We start from the raw sequence: 19,482 nt of genomic DNA, 5'->3' as shown, positions 1-19,482 counted from the left end.
AATGCTATCACTTTGTCCTCCCATGTGACACATTAGTATATTACAGAAGAGTAAATATGCCATTTTCACTCCATTCTGCCTCCTGTAATATCACTTTACAGCCCAGGGAATTAATACTTTCCTTGTATCAGATGTGGTATACCAAGTCTGGAATGTCTGTTCCAGTTAGTTGTAGAGAGCTCAAGAAGAAATTCAGGAGGAGTAAAAATAATGGGGGCTTTCCCATGTTTTTAAATTGAACTTTATGGCATAAAGTGAAGGAGCTAATTCCATGTAACACAGCAGATTATTTCTGGGTGAACTGAGTGCTTTGTGTGAATCATGTTTTCCATATGTTGTAAAAACTCTCTGCAGCATGGGTTTTCATCCATGTTTCCACACACACTAGCTACCCTTATTCACCCTGACTGTCACCTTTCACTGCTCATAAAGAGGAAGCTGTTGGTGCCTTTAGTACCAGCAGAGCTCTTTCCCTGGATGGAATTACTTGTGGTAACTTCTTTGTTGTTGCTTGCTGAGATTTTTTGGTGTGAAATTTTTTCAACCATGCCTGAAGAATCTGTGTATTTCCCACTAGGTGGATGGAAATGCACATGTGATCTTCTTGACAGATAGCACTCTAAATGTACAAGTCCATGCCTTCACACTAGCTAAACCCCACTGTTGTGTCTGTATCAGCCAAACCTATGGCCTATTTTTTTGTTTACATTGCTTCACTTTTCATAAACTCGCTGCTTACTGAGCAGATGTTATTGCTTAGTGCCTTATAATATAGTAAGCTGCTTTGGCTTTTCTGTTTTGTAGTGTAACCTCTTGCACTTCTTCATATCTCTTCCATGAAAATAATTAATTCCTGTATATTTAGCTGCCTCCTATTTTTTTCCTGCGCACCTGTTGCTATTGTGTACAAGCATGACCATCAGTATTTTGGTTCTGTCTTTCACTACCTTGCTTGTATTATATGTTTTCTCCCTTAGGTCATTGTTATTGCCCCTTCATAAACAAAATATTGCCTTTAATATTTGGCAATCCATGGACATGTGAGACTGAAGCTCTTTTTCAGTGGTGTTAATAATTGGATCAGCATTTAATTGTCCCCCTGCATGAATCCATGCTGTGAATTCTGAGCTATAAAGGCATTAGGTCCACACTGGCACCTCTAAGCATCAGCATGAAGTTAGGAACCCTTCCCTTACAAGGGCTTCATATGTTCCCATTTCCTGACATAAAATGGCCAATAATTTTTGAAGATTAAAGAGGTTTATTTCTCAGAAAATTGAGAAATTCATCTAATGCATGTGCACAGTTCCTGGCAGCACGTCTGTGGAGCAACCTTGCTGGAAACAATCCAGTAACACAGGTGGCTGCCAAAGCCCTCCCCTCTCCACCAGCAAAATAGAGTTTGGTCACAATGGGTGCTCTGTGTGGAAGTGAGTAGTGTAAAGGGTGCCCAGCATACCTTCTGTGTTGCCCCATGTGAGGAGCACGGCCTGCTTCCTAGATTTCTCTCTCAACTAGAGACATGAAAGAAAACAGAGAAAAACACGCATTGATAGACTGTGTAGGCTGGGAATGTAAATGTGATAATAGGCAGGAATGAGAGATGTGGAGGTTTTTTGCCTGTAGGTACCAAGCGCTTTTGTGCTGTTCCCTGCACACCGGTGCTGTTTGGTGTAACCGAGCCTTTTACTGTAGTTGCTCTGTGTCTGAACATGTATGTGAATGATTTCACTCCTTAGCAGGGTTTATGCAAAACTTCTGTTCTTACTTTTCCTGTTTCACAAAACAGAAAGTATTCAATGTGCAAAACACTTGCTTTTGTCATTTTTTCTGTAAGAGAAAGGTCTTTTTGAATTCTGAAATTTGTATTTCAAGAGTTCTTGACATTTGGGTATTTTTGTGTCAGAACAATCTCCCAATCTGTGCAGTTAAAAATGATTTCCACATTTTTGTATGTTTCTCTTCAGTCTTCCATATTCAGATGAATTCACTAGGCGAAATTGGTCATGGATCTTCAGAAAAAATACCAACCACTGATGCAAGTGCAAAATATATAATCGTCCCCATTTTGTGTGGCTGAAACTTGTATAAATACAGGGGGTTTTTTGTTATTTTAAATAGTCCAGAAAACACTGTAAATGTGCTTTGTCTTTTTTAATCTGCTTTTCATAAGTGTCATTGGTCTGAGAAATAATTATGTTAATAAGATGGTTCAGCTGTGCCCCTTCTTTTCCTATCAAATGCTGTATTCTGTCTTGAGTTACAAATTCCAGTCAGGAATGTCTAATTTGATTTATTGTTCCTGCAGCTTCTTGGGAAGATTGAACGGGATTTGAAGATATGTTACTCTCAGTCTTAAGTCCAATTTATTGTATGTGTAGTTTCCAGACAAATATAGCAGTTTGATCTTTCTTATGGTTTAAGAATTGCAAATGACTTTTGCATCGTTTGCATTTGCATCCACTTAACTCAGAGTGATAGTAAAGGGTGGAGGTGAGCAAGCCCAATGCTATTAATATGTCATATTAAACAGTTTTGGCTTGGGGTTGCTTGGGGGGTTTTCTTAATTGCTTTCTGAGCCATCATAGAAGGACTGTAAGATCTGTTCAAGGCCTGCATAAAATTAAATTCACTGACACTAAGGTCATCTTCCTTTTTTTCTAATTCTTCCTTAGTGTTTTTGAATTGCTGTAATTGCTGTAGTTGCTGTAAAGCTGAGATATGTTTGTTTCAGTGTTGACATGCAAGTGGCACATCTTTATCAGTTTTAATTGCCAACTTGGTATAATTTTCCTAAAGATTGAGCATTGTGTAACCAGTAACAGTATGTTGTTTGCTACATTGGTTGTGATTTGTCTGCATATGTCCATATATAAAGACAGAATACTTCCTATTGTAATTTAGAGCTGATGGTACCCAGATATGTGCCTAATCTGGCAAAGAATAATGTTCTGAAGCACTAGCTTTAGAGCCAGTGTTAATAATTCTGTTACATGTGAAGGTGTCGTATGTGTAGGTGCCCTGTAACGGGGCAAGATCCCTCCTTATCTAGCATTAGCACTCACTGCGACTGGGAGGAGTGGTGGGTGTACTAGCACGGCTCCTAATGTGGTTTTGGGGTTTTCTTCTTCATTTTCTCATCCTTCATTGCGGGAGCCCATAAATGTCTTGTAAATTAAGGTAGCTAAAGCCTGCTCTGAGTCAGTGGTTCTTGAATAATTTTTGCTCTGTGGGCAGGTTCAGTTCTCCCTGGAATGGGTGTAAATCTACTGACAATGGCCTCTTATCCTGGGAGTAATCCATGAACTCCAAAAACAAGGGATCTTCTGGCCCTCAGAGAGAAGAGCTGTCCTTATATGTGTGTGTCTTCTCTTCCAGGGGAGCTGAGCTTGCTCTGCCTAGGAACTGAGCTAGCTGGGCACAAAGCATCTCTGAGCCTGAAAGCTGTGTAATCAGGCTGGTGAGGCAAAGCAAGCAGGAAGCTGTTTGCCAAGCACTCCTGAACTTGTGTACTACTTCCAGAGCTGTTCTGTGCTTAGGCAGAGCAATGACACCTCTGACTTGTCTCCTTTGAAGGGTTTTGTAAGATGCTTTTAATCTTTCACCTGAGAGGTGTGGGTATTAGGGTGTAGCACTGTTCCAATTCCCAGCTCTCTAGTGAAGGTTTTAAAGGCCCTGCCAGATCAGTCTTCTGGCTGCTCTGGGAGCCAGCATAAAACAGGGAAGGGCTTCACTGTCCATCTGTGTATAAGTTTGTAGTGTAGACAAGTTAGCTGCACCCACTGTGCTAGTCTCTCTGGCCTCCTGTGGCTAAAAATAGGACTGAGGTTTTAGCAGTATCAGCTGTAGAATGTTTTGGAGACTGCAGGACAAGTTTTCAAAGCACCTAAAAGGAGAGGGATATGTTATGCTTGTCCTCACATTTTTTGACAAAGGGTTTGTGCCTCTGTCAGGGTTAGGACAGGCAGTCCCACAGCTTGGTTATTGCTGCAAGAGTCATTTTGCAGCCTCTGATCCACCATCCTGCCCCTCCCTTGTTCCTGCAATTCGCAGAAGGGATTGAAAATAACTATACAAAAATAAGTGGTTTTCTACTTGTTTGATCAGCAAAATGGACTTCCTGAAAGAACAGACAAACACCAAGATGGTTCAAAGAGAGATGTCCAGAGTGTGCAGACAGCCAGGACTGCTCTGGGAGCTGTTCATGATTTATAGTGCCTCACCTTTAGTACACTGGGCACACTGAAAGCAGCAGGATGAATAGCCAGGAGAACCTTGTGATGCACCAAAGAGCACTGAATGACTTTGGAGGTGTCATTTCCTATAAATCATTAGTAAAATTACAATAGGTCTTTGTTTCTTTTGGTTCAGATATATTAGAATAATAAGCAAAACAGCTAACATGAACTACCTGTAGGAAATTGTGATGTTCAAAATGCTAAAAATGTTGTCTTTTATTTGGAACAAAAGGTCATGGTCTTAACAGGTAAGGCCTGTTATACAAATCAATTCATTCCCTTGGGGAAGAAAGGTTAATCTGGAATGGTATTGCTGTTTTTAGTACTGCTTACTTTTTATATAGGCATTTATAAATTGCCAGGGTAATCACTACTCTTACAAGCCTTAAATAGTCCTAAAAGGAATATGGAGGAAGTCCTAAACCTGGCTGTGCTATAAGCAGTGCCATACTGAACTTGGTTGCAGTAAGTTACAGAATCCTTCCCAGATAAGATGAGAAATGGTGAAAGAATTATGGATTGTTGCCCCTTTGATGAGGATGAGTGGTTTAGGCTACTTTTCCTCTCTATAGCACAATTTTTCCTCTCAATAGCACAATTTAATTGTGCTATTGAGTTATAGCAAGCATTAGGTTTCAGGCCATAGTTTTCAGAGATGTGGTTTTTCTTCAAATTCAAATAAATAAGTCTGGGTGTGTTATCAGAAGGCTTGTTAGTCTGTCCCATGACTTTTAGGCAATTGTTTCATTTTCCAGATCTGAATTCCATAAAGTTTTGGTAAATTGGATCTGTAGGGTTATCTTATCTTATCTTCCTCTCACCTCCCCCCCACCAGCCTTTTTATTTTTTGCCCTCCCTGAGTGCCACTGATTGCTCAATACTAAGTTTAGATGTTTCAGCATCATCAACATTTTTCTTGCCAGCTAGGGTGAACTTTCTTATTGGAAAATAATGCCTTCATACGATTGAATCAGTTATTTTTGCTGGTCAGATCTTTCTATGATATGGTAGTATAACTCTATGGTCCCTTTTATTGTCACTTACTGATTTTAATGTGTCTTCCTGTGGTCTGTTCTGTGCATGGAAAAGTTCTAAAACTTAAAGAAGACAACTTATAAAAGACAAAATGGACAAATAGAACTTTTTCCCCAACAGGAATGGAACTTTTTTCTGAACTTTTTCCCACTGTCATTGAATGCCAGTGGCATTCAAACTAGTCTAACAGTAAGATATGGCAGAAATACCTTATTTTAAAAATTCTCAAAAATTCTCAAAAAAAAAATAAAAATCATGCCTGTCTTCTCTCTGCCCCTCTCTTCCCACATACCAGAAACTCCTTCCTTTGAGATTATGTAATTAAATAAATTTAAGTTAAACAGAGGATTCTTTGCCTAAAAGTAGGAGTGAACAAAGGAGCAAGACCCTGGATATTAAAAGTGAGTCATTGAGTTGTTTCCTAACAGAAGCTAAACTGACTCATCATATTTCATCAAGTTTGCAATACTACAATCCACTTTGATATTATCCTTTTGAGGATGAGTATAGTTGTGTGGCTTTATATGAAATCATATTACATGACAGTCTAATACAGAAATTGTAATTTTAATCAAATAATGAAATCCAAATCTACTTTTCTGCTATGTGCAAAGTAAGCAAATGCAAAGCACCACTTTACATGTTTTCTTTACAAGTTTTACAATGTAAAATGCCTTATGATTTTTCAGTGGGTAGAGTCTTGTTTCTAGCCATCAGAGGAGAAAGAGCAATATTGTACTCTGGAAGAGTAATAAATTGATTTTTCTCCTTGACTATTTTCAAGATTTTTCAGGAAGCCTTTACTTTTCATGAATTAAATTTATTTTGTCTATAAGTTAAACCACTTGTGAATCCTGCAGAGAGATGATGATCCCTATCAAACCTGAGGGACTTCAGAAATATATTTATGGGACCAAAGTACTACAAAGTAATTTTATGATATACACAGTAGTATCAGATGAATCCTAGATTTCAACATTCTTGGTGGTCATTGTCTTACTCTACTGCCTCTATTCTTCTCTCTTGGCATGTAGAGTAAAATGTGCTTTTGATAGAAGACGAGGGAATTATTTTAATTCCTTTCCTGTTTCATGGCACGGTTCCAGCCAGACATTTAACTAAAATAAGGCATGGGAGAAAATAAGGTCATATATAATTTAACTTTTTTTGGTCAGGAAAGGAAATCTCTATTCTAACCACAGGTGCAAAATTCTGTTGTTTTATAGTTATTTGTTTCAAGGTGAAGGACAAGCTGCTTGAGAAGGTAATTTGTGGTTTTGTGAGGCTGCTTGACAGCTGTTAATAGGGATATAACTGGATTTTTGTTATAGGTGAAATTTTGAATTCTAGAGAACATAGAGAATGAATTCACAGTTTGCAAGGTGCTTGCAGATAATAATAAACAATAATAAATGAGAGAGGGAAAAACTTGCCTGAGCTCTTTACTTGTGTATGCATGGCACTGCGGAAGTGTAAGGAATGCAAGGGCATAGATTGTTCAAAATCAGCTACTGAAGGTGGTGTGAATCACACTTCCTTTGTAACTCACACCTTGCTGAAATGGTTTGAGACTCAGTTTTGTTACAGGGGGTGTCATGCCATGCTGAGCTCTCACACTGACGTCACTGGGATTGCTCATTCTTTGTGCAAATCACAGCTGAAACACCAAATGCTTGAGTTCACCAAGTGAAAAATAGATGGAATGGTATTTTTTTGTGAACACATCTGAGTGTTTAGCTTGTTGAAAACAAGCACTGTGATGTGTCTGTTGCTTCTCCTTTTCTGTTGGAAGTAGTTCATAGTTTGTGTGTGTCCCACTTCTCTTTGCCAGTTTCCAGAGTTCAGCTTTTAAGCTTTGTATATGCTTTTTTTCTGGCTGGTGTTGGCTTCCTTAAGAGATTTTAAGTTGGATTTTAAGGCTTCCAACTTTTTTCCTAGCATTTTCAATTATTATGAAGTTAGCTTTTTTAGAAAAAGAAAACCCTTCCCTTTTTCAGTTTTTTTTTCCCCCTCAGGTTTGCCTTGACCTATTCTGTATGTGTCCTCTGTCATTGCTTCATAATAGTTTATAGCATATCTTGAGCTCCTTTCTTTCTTTCACCTATTCTTGCTTTTTTAATACTGTTAACCAGCATATTTTTGATTGACATCTGATCTGCCATTTCAGAAAACATTAGAACCATAATTAAAAAACAAAAACAAAACCAAAAAAACTTGTGTGTTTTATTTAGGAAAGAAGCTGATGGGTATGAGCAAGAATGAAGAATTTCATTAATGAATTAATTATTAAGTATTTAAATAATCTCTTTTCTCTGTTTTTCAAAAAGAAAACCACTTTTAAATGAAGAATTCTACAGAATTATAGAACCTGCTTTTCCTTGTGCTGATTTCTTTTCTTGCATGGACTGACATGGGGTGGCTGGTTCTTGCGTTCAGTAAATGAGATTCACTTCAATGGCAGGATCTCCCATAAGAATATTCTTTTTTTTTTTTTTTTTGTCTTCAGTGCAAATAAACTTCCTTCTTTTTTGAAGCCCGTAACAAGGTCACATGCAAACATCTCTGGAAATGCTGTGTAGAGCATCATACATTTTTCAGGTGAGCGATGCAGAAGTTAGGTTGTGTTTTCCATACAGCTATTACACTTGTTATACCTGCAGAGTGGTGTTACAAAGGCTGGCTGCCTGGAAACACGTTTGTGATCTTGGTTATAGAATGCTTTTAATAGCCAACACCTTTTCTTACAGTGATGTGAAACAATGTTTTTAGAATTGGGTAGTTTGGTAGTTCTTTTTTCTTAGTATTCTTTTCTAAACAGTACTTGAGGTTGCATGTAATAGGCTTTATCAGAAAGATGGCAGGACTTAACTTGCCATATAGATTTTGATGTATTTAGTCATCAGATTTTCTGTAGCAGCATTGGCTTGAGGGAGGCCTTTGGAATTCAGACATTACTATTTCCTACAATGCGGAGAAATATATATGTATTTAATAGAAATTAATTGAATGTACATAACATTTTGCTTATTTACTGAGGTGTAAAAAATCTTCTCAGTACTGTATATCTCAAAGCACTTGATTTTACTGTTGCAAAAAACACCAAGAGAAATGTGCTAAGGGAATTGGTGGATGGAATCCTCTGAGTGGCTTTTAGCAGTGTTGTAAATGAGTGAACTGAGAATCCCTCCTGCAGCCTTACTACTGTGGCAGGGTGGGTTTGCCTTCTCCCAAAATTAGGTGAAAGACTGCTGGTGCCAGCAATTTACACTTGACTCTGAGATGAAGTGGTATGTAGTCAAAATAAGGGGGACAAACAGGTGTCTTTGGGAGACTCTCAACCCCATAAGAGTCTGTCCAGAGGTAGTGATGAGAGGAACTTGCAGAAAAAAATTTTTTTGAGCCCATATTTGTACTTTTTTTTTATTGACTTGGAGAGGACTATAATTCAGACCTATCTATGCAACTTACTGTTATTTTATTTTTCAAACTACGCAGGGTGCCAGAGAATGAATCAAGCTCTCTGCCAAGAAAAGTCAGCAAGTTTGGATCCATAGGTTATAAACATCGGTACAGGTGAATTTTTTTGATTGTTTAAACTTCAGTTCATTCCGTCTTCATTCCTTTTTTCCTCTTTCCTTCCAATGAAAGAAAACCACCACCCAGAATATGACCTAGTATAGGTCAAACACAAAAGATGAATCAGGGCCATTTTAACAGACTCTATTTAGGAGCTTGGCAGTTTTGGGACAAATGTTTCTTCTCCAGATCCCCAGAATTCGTTGAGGCTTGCTATAGTCTGTATTCAAGGTGGGAACAACTTTGACAACTCTTTAAATCATTATCTCCTTATAAGTCCTGAAATTATGTTCATGTCCTAAAGAGGTTTTCCTGACAGTTAGGGAATACCAAAATGAGGATGTATCTTTTCTGACTTGAATAGGTGACAACATTGGATGAACGTTCAAGGCTCTGAACCTTGAAAGAGGTTCAAGGCTATAAACCCTTGAAATTAAGGATGGATAAGGAACACTGTTTCCACTATCATGCAAGAAATAAATGGATCATATTGAGCAAGGTTGATAATCATTAGTTAGGCAGATCTTTTTCACTTTGCCGATTTTCTAATCCAGACTGATTCTAATTCTCCTTGCTGTAGATGACAGGGCAATGATTGTCCTGCCTTTAGTGTTTGTAGTAGATCCTGGCCTGCATTACCCCATCTGGGATAATGGGTAGGAGTTCACTGATTCCTGGCAGAGTACTGTGGATGAATGTTTTCTGTTGAACCACTTCAACAGATTGGAGCAGTGCACTGATACTGGGGAGGAGAAAGCTTTGTATTGGCAAGAACTTTCCAATCAATTAAAAAAACCCCATGCTATGAAGCAGTTAACTATATTTGAGCTATTGCTGTTGGTGGTGCAGTTCAGTTCGTCTTCCTGTTTTAATAAATGTCATGACTGATATGTGATCAGGCCTGCCATGTTGGGATGATGGTCATAATTTTGGTTGTCTTCCCTTTTTGCCTTTGGTCCCCATTGTATCACCAAAAGCAGTGACTGTGTTGTGTATCTGTACACATAATTAGCTCAGAGCAGAAACCATAATCCCACTATTTTTCTGTGTAAGTGGGGGGACCATGTAACCATGTATTAATTTATCTGTGGTGTTGTGGTTTTTTTTTAAATGTTGTTTTGTTTTGTTTGGTTGGTTTTGGTTTTGTTGTTGTTTTTACTTTTTTGTTAAATCTTCGAGGTACTTCTCATTGTGTGTCAGACAGTTTTCAGGAAGGCAATTTTTTTGTCTTAGGATGGGATGCTTTGGAGGTCTTAGTGGGGTGGAAGTTTGTATTCCCAGATATTTGGTTAAAGTTGCTTCTGGAATTTGCAGGACTGTCATGGCTGCCAAACTTAAAAGTTGAACAGAAAAGTTTTCTGGGTGACTTGGGAGCATGCTTTAAACTAAGTACATAAAAAAACCCCCACATTACTGTGATGTAGGGTTAGAAATACACATTTATTTTTGTCCTTAAATTCTTTTATAATTTTGAAAATATTAAAATTCTGCAGTGCTGACTATCTGTGAAGGGCTATTGATGAAAACACTATCAGTATTTCATGGAGTCTATTCACATAATTCAGAAAATCCACATAAGTAGTTTCTGTATAATTGCTTAGTACTTTCTAGTACAATAGCTTTTACTTCAAAATAATCAAACTTGAAGTGTTAAGGAATTAATAGTGACAATTACCTCTCTTGTGTAGTAAGTGTCCAGGAACAAATATGGAGTTCTGGGGAGGAATATGAATTTTAGATTTTTGTTATGACTACTATATTCTGTTTAGTAACACTGAGAGGACCATTAAAGTGAGTATAAAAGAATTTATTTAAACTTAGTAATTTACTTCAATCGCGCAGTGAAGAAAAACCTTACTGTAAACAACAATCAAGACTTTTACTCAATTTGTTGTCATCTGGGACTGTGCTAGTAAGCGTCCTTTATTACAGTTTGTTTTGCAGTCTTTTAGGCTGTCATTCCACATGCCAGAGGAGTAGCCCCTGACTGACTGTAACTGAACAATATTAAGTATGTGTAAACAATATTAAACATGTTTTCCTGGGAGGAAACATACAGAAAAAGTTCAGGAAGAAATAATGTTATTTAAGAAAGTTGTATGTTAGAATATTCTAGGTTAGAAAAGGTCATGCTATCTTAAGCTATTCTTAAAAAATCCCATTTTGTTTTAGTGGTGTATGTCCACTTGGAAATGCCAAATATATAAGAGCAGTTGGCACAATCTGTTGATGATTTTGCCAGTGACTGATTCAAAACAAATTCAGGATGGTGCTACTCAACAGGAGAACCAGACGTGGGATAACAAGTCAATAGCATTTTTTCTCAGTCTAAGGATACTGTTGGATAACTTTTCCTAGTGTTTTCTCATGATTTCATTGTGTTTTGAAGTGGCAAAACATCTTTGCGAATGGCCAGAGATCCTTCTGTGCAGCTACCGCGGCCTGACCAGAGCATTGAAAGAAGTCGCAGCAAGACTTACCCCAAAAGAACACAACAGACAGGTAGGTCCTTCTCTGCTGACCTGGGGGCAGATGTCTTCTTTTTTGGTTCATTTTGTCATCATGAAGTGACTCAGAACTGCTGCAATGTCCTTGAGGATCTCTTGGAATGGATTCCATGTTTTGCCTTCAGTCAGTATTTAGATCTAAGCTTCACAGAATATGAAATCGCCAGCTTTCTAGAAAAAATAAAAGAGTTGCTGTGGATTAAAGAGAATAGGCCCCCATGTGTGTAGGTCTAATGTAAAGGTTGAAAGGGAAGTTTGAAAACAGGCAGTGAGAACGTTTTTTTTCTCTGGGGATCTGTCTCACAAATGAATTTTATTCCTATGAGTCTTGGTTAGTATCCCATTATTTGTCCTTTTGACCCAAGGTGCCACTTTTTGCACCCTCTTCCCATTTCAAGGAGTGTATCCCCTTATTTTGATATTAAGTGGAACAGAAGCTAGTGCCATGCAATTTTAACATGCTTCAGATGTGTGAGTTGGAAATCTGTTCCGTATGCGGAAGCTGTCACGGCAAGCTGGAAGTTTTCACAGGTGTTAGAGGAGATAGGATTAAGCTCGGATGGCAGAAGTCATGTCCTAGATAATGGATGCTTCCTGAAGTTTGGAAATAGACATGTCAAGCTCCAGGCCCACATATAATTACATGGATATTGCTTAGCTTTATCTCTGACAGAAGGAACACACAGTTCTGTCAAACTTGTGCTTGGAGTTAAGCACGTGTGTGTGTGTGCATGTTTGCTGTTTGAGAAAAAACTTGTCTGGGCTTGAAAATGTAAACAATATCTTTTTATCATGGTTCAATATGCCTCTATAGAATTTTAGAACCTATTTTTTACAAGAAGGCAGGTATATACCTCCAGAAACCTCCAGCGTTTGTCCTGAATGCAGTCTTTTGTCTTTTGATTTAGAAACAAAACTGGTGTGCTCTGCATTTTAGCTGTGTCGGCTCTTGAAATGTAACATAATCAAAAGCATAGCCTTGGAAAATAGAGGCAGTTTACAACATTTAAAAAAATTATTTTATTTTATTTTATTTTATTTTATTTTATTTTATTTTATTTTATTTTATTTTATTTTATTTTATTTTATTTTATTTTAATTACTGTTATTTTATTTTATTTTATTTTATTTTATTTTATTTTATTTTATTTTATTTTATTTTATTTTATTTTATTTTAATTACTGTAAAAAGAATTGCTTTGCTTTCTGATTCTGATATGTTTCATTGTGTGTGCAGTTTTAAGTGGGTGTCTTAGAGGACAAGTAGCTAATGACCCTTGAACCTAATGACTTAAACTTTTTGTTCAGCTGGACTGTCCTGTTTTTAGGGCAGCAGTTCAAGCCAAACAGCATTTCCTACCTCATTAGTCCTTGGTTCTGTTTCAGGAAATTTGTGAGGCTATTTGTATGGCTATTCAGCTCTTGGTTTAAAATAATCTTTGCCTTAGCCCAGGCAGAGAGGGTCAGTCTGTGTTGCTGTGAGGTTATGTATGTGTTGTGTTTGTTCATTTTGTTTTCAGTCTCTTTGCCTGGAAACATGAGGAAAAACTGAAACTTTTCTGTAGCCTCTTCTGCTGATGTAATTGGAATCAGAATTCTCTGGGCAACACGTGTTTGCTATTTGGTGGCTTTAAACACCCTCTCCCACTTTAAAATAAAATTCTGCTTTTTCACTATTTTACTTACATGTAGTTGTATAATCTCTATCATCCATCTGTTTTCTTTTCAAATTCAGCTTAATTGATTACCCATGTGTTCCAAATGTGCAGTCATATCACTGGGACAAATGTATTAACTTAGATGATATTAATGTTATATTAATTTGTTTTATTTCCAGCTCAAAATATGGGCTGAGGGAAGGGAGCTGTGTCTTTCAAATGCCACCTTTCCCTATGAATAAGCATATTTTTTCCTTTCAAAAAAAAATTTGTCTTTGCTATTTACATTGATAAACATTTAAAACTCTTCCTCCATTTAAACAGGATTTCAGAAGATGAAGACTAATGCTGCTTCTCCTAGCTGTGTCAGACAACATGTGACAGTCTATTTAATAAAATAAATCTACCTCTTTTTGCCTAAAGTTGTTGTTAGATATAACAAAGTCCATTTCACACAATAAATCAAGACTATTTGGCATATTTTAAGCATCATTTGCTTGACTATATTACCCCAATGTAGATTTTATTTTGTAGACTATTTTTATCTTGCAAATTAGCCTGGTACTGTCATAAGTTTTATGGCTTATCTAAAAGTTTCCCTGACTAAAATATTTGAGGAAATTAAATTACATTTCTTCTTAAAAGAAGTATTCCTTTTGCATGGTGACATTATACAGATGGTCATCATTGATGGCCAGTCCTTTTTTCTTCATTTTCTCTTTGTAATATGGTGTATTAAGGCTAAATATGACTTGTCCAACATTTTAAGCAGGGTGATTTCTGTTGTATCTTAAGGTATTTTCTGTCAAATACACCTTTAATTAGGATTTAGCTGGAAAAGTCTTATAATTTATTTTATTTTGGGATGAAAGTCAGGTTTCCATTTACTTCCCCAAATCCAGCAACACCTCACAAATAGCTCATATGAAATAACTTCCTTTCACCTTTTCTGAGTTCAGCATCTTTTCTCATCTGTTTCTTTCCCTTTTTATCTTTTCTTATGACTGCAAAGTGAAATCTATTAAAAGCTTCATTTTTGCAGTCACTGCAATTTGCCATTTTGATTTTAATTTTATTTTTTTTTTATCTATTGGTACCAGTGATGGGACCAGCCACAGCAGTGGCTTTGGGGACAGTTAGAACAAGTGCATGACTGCATCATATAACATTGGCATTGCTTCCATCAGATAAGTGTCTGTGAAGTGCTAAAACCTCTACCCTCTGACATCTAATTAAAACCCTTCCCCTTGTTGCTTCTTTTTGTGTACATGTTCTGGTGTTATAAACATAGTATGTGCTTTTTGTATATTCTTTCTGTCACCTGAAGGTAGTGGTTAGTTATCTCTAGCAGAGCTGAGCAATAATGTTTCTTTTTCTCATTGTTCAACTAAAGTACGCTGAAGTCCTTAGGACTGCAGGCACTTGGTGAACTCTCGGTTAAGAGCCAGAGCAGGTGCCAGCCAAGACAATGACAGAAAATATTATTTCTGTTTTCAGTAAAAATATTTGTGGTTGAACATCAAGATTGAAAGAGATTATACTGTCAACAGAGAGAAACTATTTTTTGTATATACAAGCCACTGCTACTGATTGCTTCCCCTGATAGGATGAACGGTGCAGAGCTTTTGGCTTCAGACGGCAGATTATTTTCCAAAATACAGGTTGCAGTGGTTTAAAATGCAGTAACCTCCATTTTGTCACTTGTTTGATACATTTCATATCTCAGTTTTTCTAGGGCTAGTGCAAAAATCATATCAGGAAACTTTAATGGCTATGATTTTATATTAGATCTAGACTGTGTTTTTATAGTAGTGCATGAGGGTTTTTTTCTGTATGTTTAGGGTGGTATTCAAGTTGGTGTTCATTTATAGAAAAAGTTTTTTTGTTTTGTTCTGTCAAGTCTTGTTAGTGAGATAAATGTAACTTCATTCATTTGCTAATTTTTCCCCTTTCAGATGAGAGAGAATTACAGTTGCATTTTGCTCTGCTCGCAAACAATAAACTCAAATGTGGAACAGGATCTCTTGCTGTTCTATCTTACTGTCTTAGGACCTGACTGATAATGTTCAGCTTTCACAACACAGGGTGAAAGTGTTCATTATTCATTTGGGTGAGTGCTGAACATGAAAAGCTCCTTGGGAACATCCTCTCAGGACAAACATTGATGTGACCAGACCTGTTGCTGTGGGTCTGAGTTTATTCCGTTGTGGCAAACACATTGCTTAGGCTTTGTTGTTGTTTTGTAGCTGAGGACTTGGTTTGTCCCTGCCTTTGCATGTGGGGTAGTTGTATAAATCAGTGTAAAATAAGTGCTACCATTCTGATTTAGAAGCCAGGTGGAGAATTGTGTTTGGGCATTACAATTACAGTACTGTCTGTATTGTGATATTCCCTAAACATTTTGCCACAGATGCCTGTCACTACCCTACTGGTAGCCGTGGTAGGTAGAACTGTTGGTCTGGCCCAGCCAAAGTCTTTTCCCAGAGAACTGTAAGATTGGATTTGAAAGTTAGATTTTTGAGAAAACGGATCTTGGGGTGATTTTAGCTGTTTCCTAATTTAGGTACTTTTAAAGTTTACTTAAAATCCCATGTTAGGTAAAAGGATGGGTGTGACTACTTCTGCATTTCAGTCATGGGGTGTGAGATGAGCAAACTCTTGAGGCTACAGGCTTAGAAGCTAACAAGAAAAACAGCTCTTATCACAGAGTAGGCTGTGCTGTGTAGACAAATGAAAGTCCATTCATTTTTGTGGGCTTACAATAGCCCAGGGTGCAAAGTATGTTTTCCATTTGGTCACACTATCTGCTGCTCTCATGACTTGGTTTAAACACAAACACTGGTTCCAGATAATGCCAGTAAGTGGCTTTACCTGATAAGAAACAGGCATGACAAGCTAACTAACTTGCCAGGCTGATATGCTTTTGGACACTTTAGTTTTTAAAAATGTAATAGTTGGCTCAAATTGAATGGACAAATCCGCGTCCATATGGCTGTAAAAGGGAATTAAGTGTGTGCATTCACTTCATTGGAAAAGTTCAGTGCAGTGCACTCAGTCCTGAGAGTGCCTTATCCAATAAAATATAAACAACCACGGAAACTGGCCACGAATGATATGTTCAAGATTTCTGCCTGTCTAAGGTATTTTTGAGAGGCCCGTTGCCTTGGCGAGCAAGAAGCAGTGATATACTTAAGTTTTTGTAAGGGGGTTAGTGTTTGGACAGTGGTTTTGGAGTCTGTTCTTTTATATTAAAAAATTATATCATACAGAGGTATAAGTTGGTAGAACAGTACTGTAGTCAGTAAAAGATACAGCAAGTGGAACATACTTGGAGACAATCATTGCAGTTTCTATAAGTGTGGACAGAAAACTCCCAATTAACCCACTATGGCCTGACAGCCAGAGGTGACTGGGTGCCTGCAGAATGGTAAGGATATTACCAAACATATCAAAAGGTCACTTCTGGAGGTGTCTATTACTTTTAGATCATCTGACCCTTGGCTCTTTTTCTGGCAGTTGTTTCACTGCTATGATAGTTTCTGGAGCACAAGATTTTATTATTCCATTAAGTGACAAGGACTTTCTGTGACTTAATCAAAAACTGCCTCACAGAGGAATACGTGAAGTACTGAGATCAAATCCTTTGTTTGAAAAAGTCATATATTTGCTGATTTCTGAAGAAGACTGGTAAATCTAACTGGTAAGAGAACCAGTTGATGAGCAGACAAAAGGCCTCAGAAAATCTCAAGTATTTGTGTTGAGGTAGGGTCCAGAGACTTTGTATACCAAAGTGGTGGTATGTGAAGTTGAGGGAGATTGTGAAGAAATCCTTTCTCTGAGGCTGAGGGGAAAATTTACCATGCAAAATCTTTTCACAGCCTAAATTAAGACATCACAATTTTGTTTTAAGCAGTCAAAATGGCTTGGGGTTTGTACCACAATATTAACAACATTGTGATGTTGTTGCTTGTGTCCAGAGGATATCATATTATCTTCAATGAACATGCTCAGAATTTTGTCCAGAGGAGATCTACATCAATAATGATGTTGTTTTGTTGCTCTATTTGACATCTGTTTCTATAGATGGCAATAATTTTGTAAGAAATGTCTGAAATTGACAATTAGGTAGAAACACAATCTGTGAACTGAAGGGAAATTACAGATTGATATTAACAGCATAGCATGGAAACAGAAATTATAGCACCAGCAGGAACCAAACTGTATTTTCCTCACACCTTTATTCTCATTGTTGACTGAGCAGGGAATTTCCTTCTGTTGACAGTGGCAGAGTATACCTTTGGGAGCAACAGCATCAGACTTCTCTGTCTTATGTGGAAGAGTAATGAATGTGCTTCATGTTAAATTTTATAGTGCCCTGGTACAACTAGAAATAAGGCTAAGACACAAAGGTGTGATACACACACACCTTTAATAAGATGAGCATGCACCAGATATTTTGTCTGTCATTTTATCTCTCATGCTGCTCTGTAGCTGATTATGCTGAGTAATATTGCAATCATTTATGCTACAGGATTCTACTGTTTTGGGCTTTTTTTTTTTCCCCAGGTTCTAAGAACATGAGCCAGATTACAACAAATGGCGAAAATGAAGGAACTACCAAAATTATTGCACCTTCTCCAGTGAAAAGGTATGTAATCCACAGTTTCCTTACAGTTTTTAAGAAGTTGTACAGTGCATTGGATAGAGGAACACATTTAGTAATCATTAGTATCAGTTTATCCTGCTCTTGAGTTCAGGATCATCTGATCATCTTCTGACAAAAGTCAGAGAGTGTTGCAAAGTATTTGATTTAATAAAACCCTGATCTTCCAATCAATGCGGAACAGGGATTTCAGGTAACACATGGTTTGAAAACCCATAAGTCAGCACAAGTTAATGGGAAGGCAGACAGTCTCAGGTTTAAATAGCAAAAAACCAGGTAATGACCCAAAGTGCACTGGTTAGGATAGTGCTGTGAAGTCTTGTTAGCTACTCCCCTGGGAGCTGTGGGTTGGCTGTCAGAGCCCCAGGTCATGGGCCTTCTGTCTCTGAACAGACACCTTCTGTCTCTGAACAGGGCAAACTTGGGGTGTGTGCCAGGGAGGAGCTGGGCATGGGCTCTCTCCCAGCAGGTTTTTAATCTTGCAGTGATTACCCATTACACTGTTCAAATTGTAGTAAAAATCAGGTAAAAATAATGTTTGTTCCTGATCTGTAGGAGTAGCGAATTGCCAGGGCTCCTCTGGACTTGTGTGTTCTGTTGTGTCTAATTTATCAGTGTTGAAGTGCATATCTCTGGTTATTAAGCATATTTGACAGGAAGAGGTAAGGCTCAAATTCAGAAAGGGGTTTGTATCCCCACCCCTAATTTTAGTTGGAATTTATGTGTCTGAATCAGAAAAAGAGTGAACTTGCAAAAAGAGTGAGTCAAAACCACCATACTTAACTTTTGTTTAATTGCCTAGATATCTGTATCTACATGCTTGGCAATCCTGACAGTTGGATTTTTTTCTTGACTGAGTAACCCTTAACTGGGCTTACCTATGCATTGAGGCTGTGGGCTTCACAAACTAGGTATCTCGACTGAACTCTGAAAAAGGATCTAAAATACCTATTGTAAATACTTTGTGGATAGTGTTCTTTATTGCCTAACATTTAGAACAGTTGGCCTCCAGAATAAGAGCTGTGCCAAATTGCTTTCTCATTTTTAGGGAAATTAAATCCACTATTCTAGCCCTTAGAAAATAATGCTAATTGTGTGTTAAAGAAAGTTTATGATTGCCACTTGGTCATGCTGAAGCTAAACCATTAAGTAGAAAACAACACAGAGGTAAAAAAATACATGAAGGGAAGGCACAAAGAGGATGGATCCAGGCTCTTTACAATGGTGCCCAGTGACTGGACCAGGTGGGCACACACTGGAACACAGGAGGTTCCCTCTGAATGTCAGGAAGCAATTTTTCGCTGTCCAGATGACTAAGCACTGGCAAAGGTTGTCCAGAAATGTGGTGGAGTCTCCACCCTTAGAGAAAATTCCACAGGTGTTTGGGAATAGTTCTGGGCAACTGAGTCTGGGTCACCCTGCTGGAGCAGGCAGCTGGACCAATGACAACCAGAGGACCCTGACAACCCCACCATTGTGTTCTGAGATTTGTTAGGAGAAAGAAAGATATAAAGCAAGGGATACCATTATTCCACGGTGCAGAGACCTTTGTTTTTAGGAGGGATGGGAGTGCTTTACTACAGAATTTTTAACAATGAACTGTTAAAAAAAAAATGGATAGGCAGGTTTTAGATGAAGAACCAGAATAAGTGGCTCTCAATATGACAGGTTTAAGGTTACTGAGTTTACTTTCTTACCTGCACAGATTAAAAGCAGTTCACAGGGAGATTCTTTACTGAGTCATGTTTTAGACAGTGTTAGTCACTTCCAGAAAAAAAAAAAAAAGCTGAAAATTGTTTTTCCAT

The 19,482-nt window shown here is 37.7% G+C and overlaps 1 protein-coding gene across 1 annotated transcript in view; it reads left to right on the top strand.

Annotated features, from left to right (window-relative positions):
* Positions 1 to 19,482, top strand: part of EPB41L4A (erythrocyte membrane protein band 4.1 like 4A) — a 127,348-nt gene that overhangs the window by 79,027 nt on the left and 28,839 nt on the right. The window contains 4 exon segments of the mRNA XM_039733414.1: positions 7,780 to 7,871; positions 8,769 to 8,846; positions 11,239 to 11,351; positions 17,581 to 17,662. Of these exon segments, the coding sequence (XP_039589348.1) occupies positions 7,780 to 7,871; positions 8,769 to 8,846; positions 11,239 to 11,351; positions 17,581 to 17,662 (365 nt within the window).

Source organism: Passer montanus, unplaced genomic scaffold, assembly GCF_014805655.1.
Source record: "Passer montanus isolate IOZ18808 unplaced genomic scaffold, ASM1480565v1 scaffold87, whole genome shotgun sequence".
Classification (NCBI taxonomy): Eukaryota; Metazoa; Chordata; class Aves; order Passeriformes; family Passeridae; genus Passer; species Passer montanus.
The sequence above is the reverse complement of the archived record's forward strand: the minus strand, read 5'-3'. Positions and strand labels throughout refer to the sequence as shown.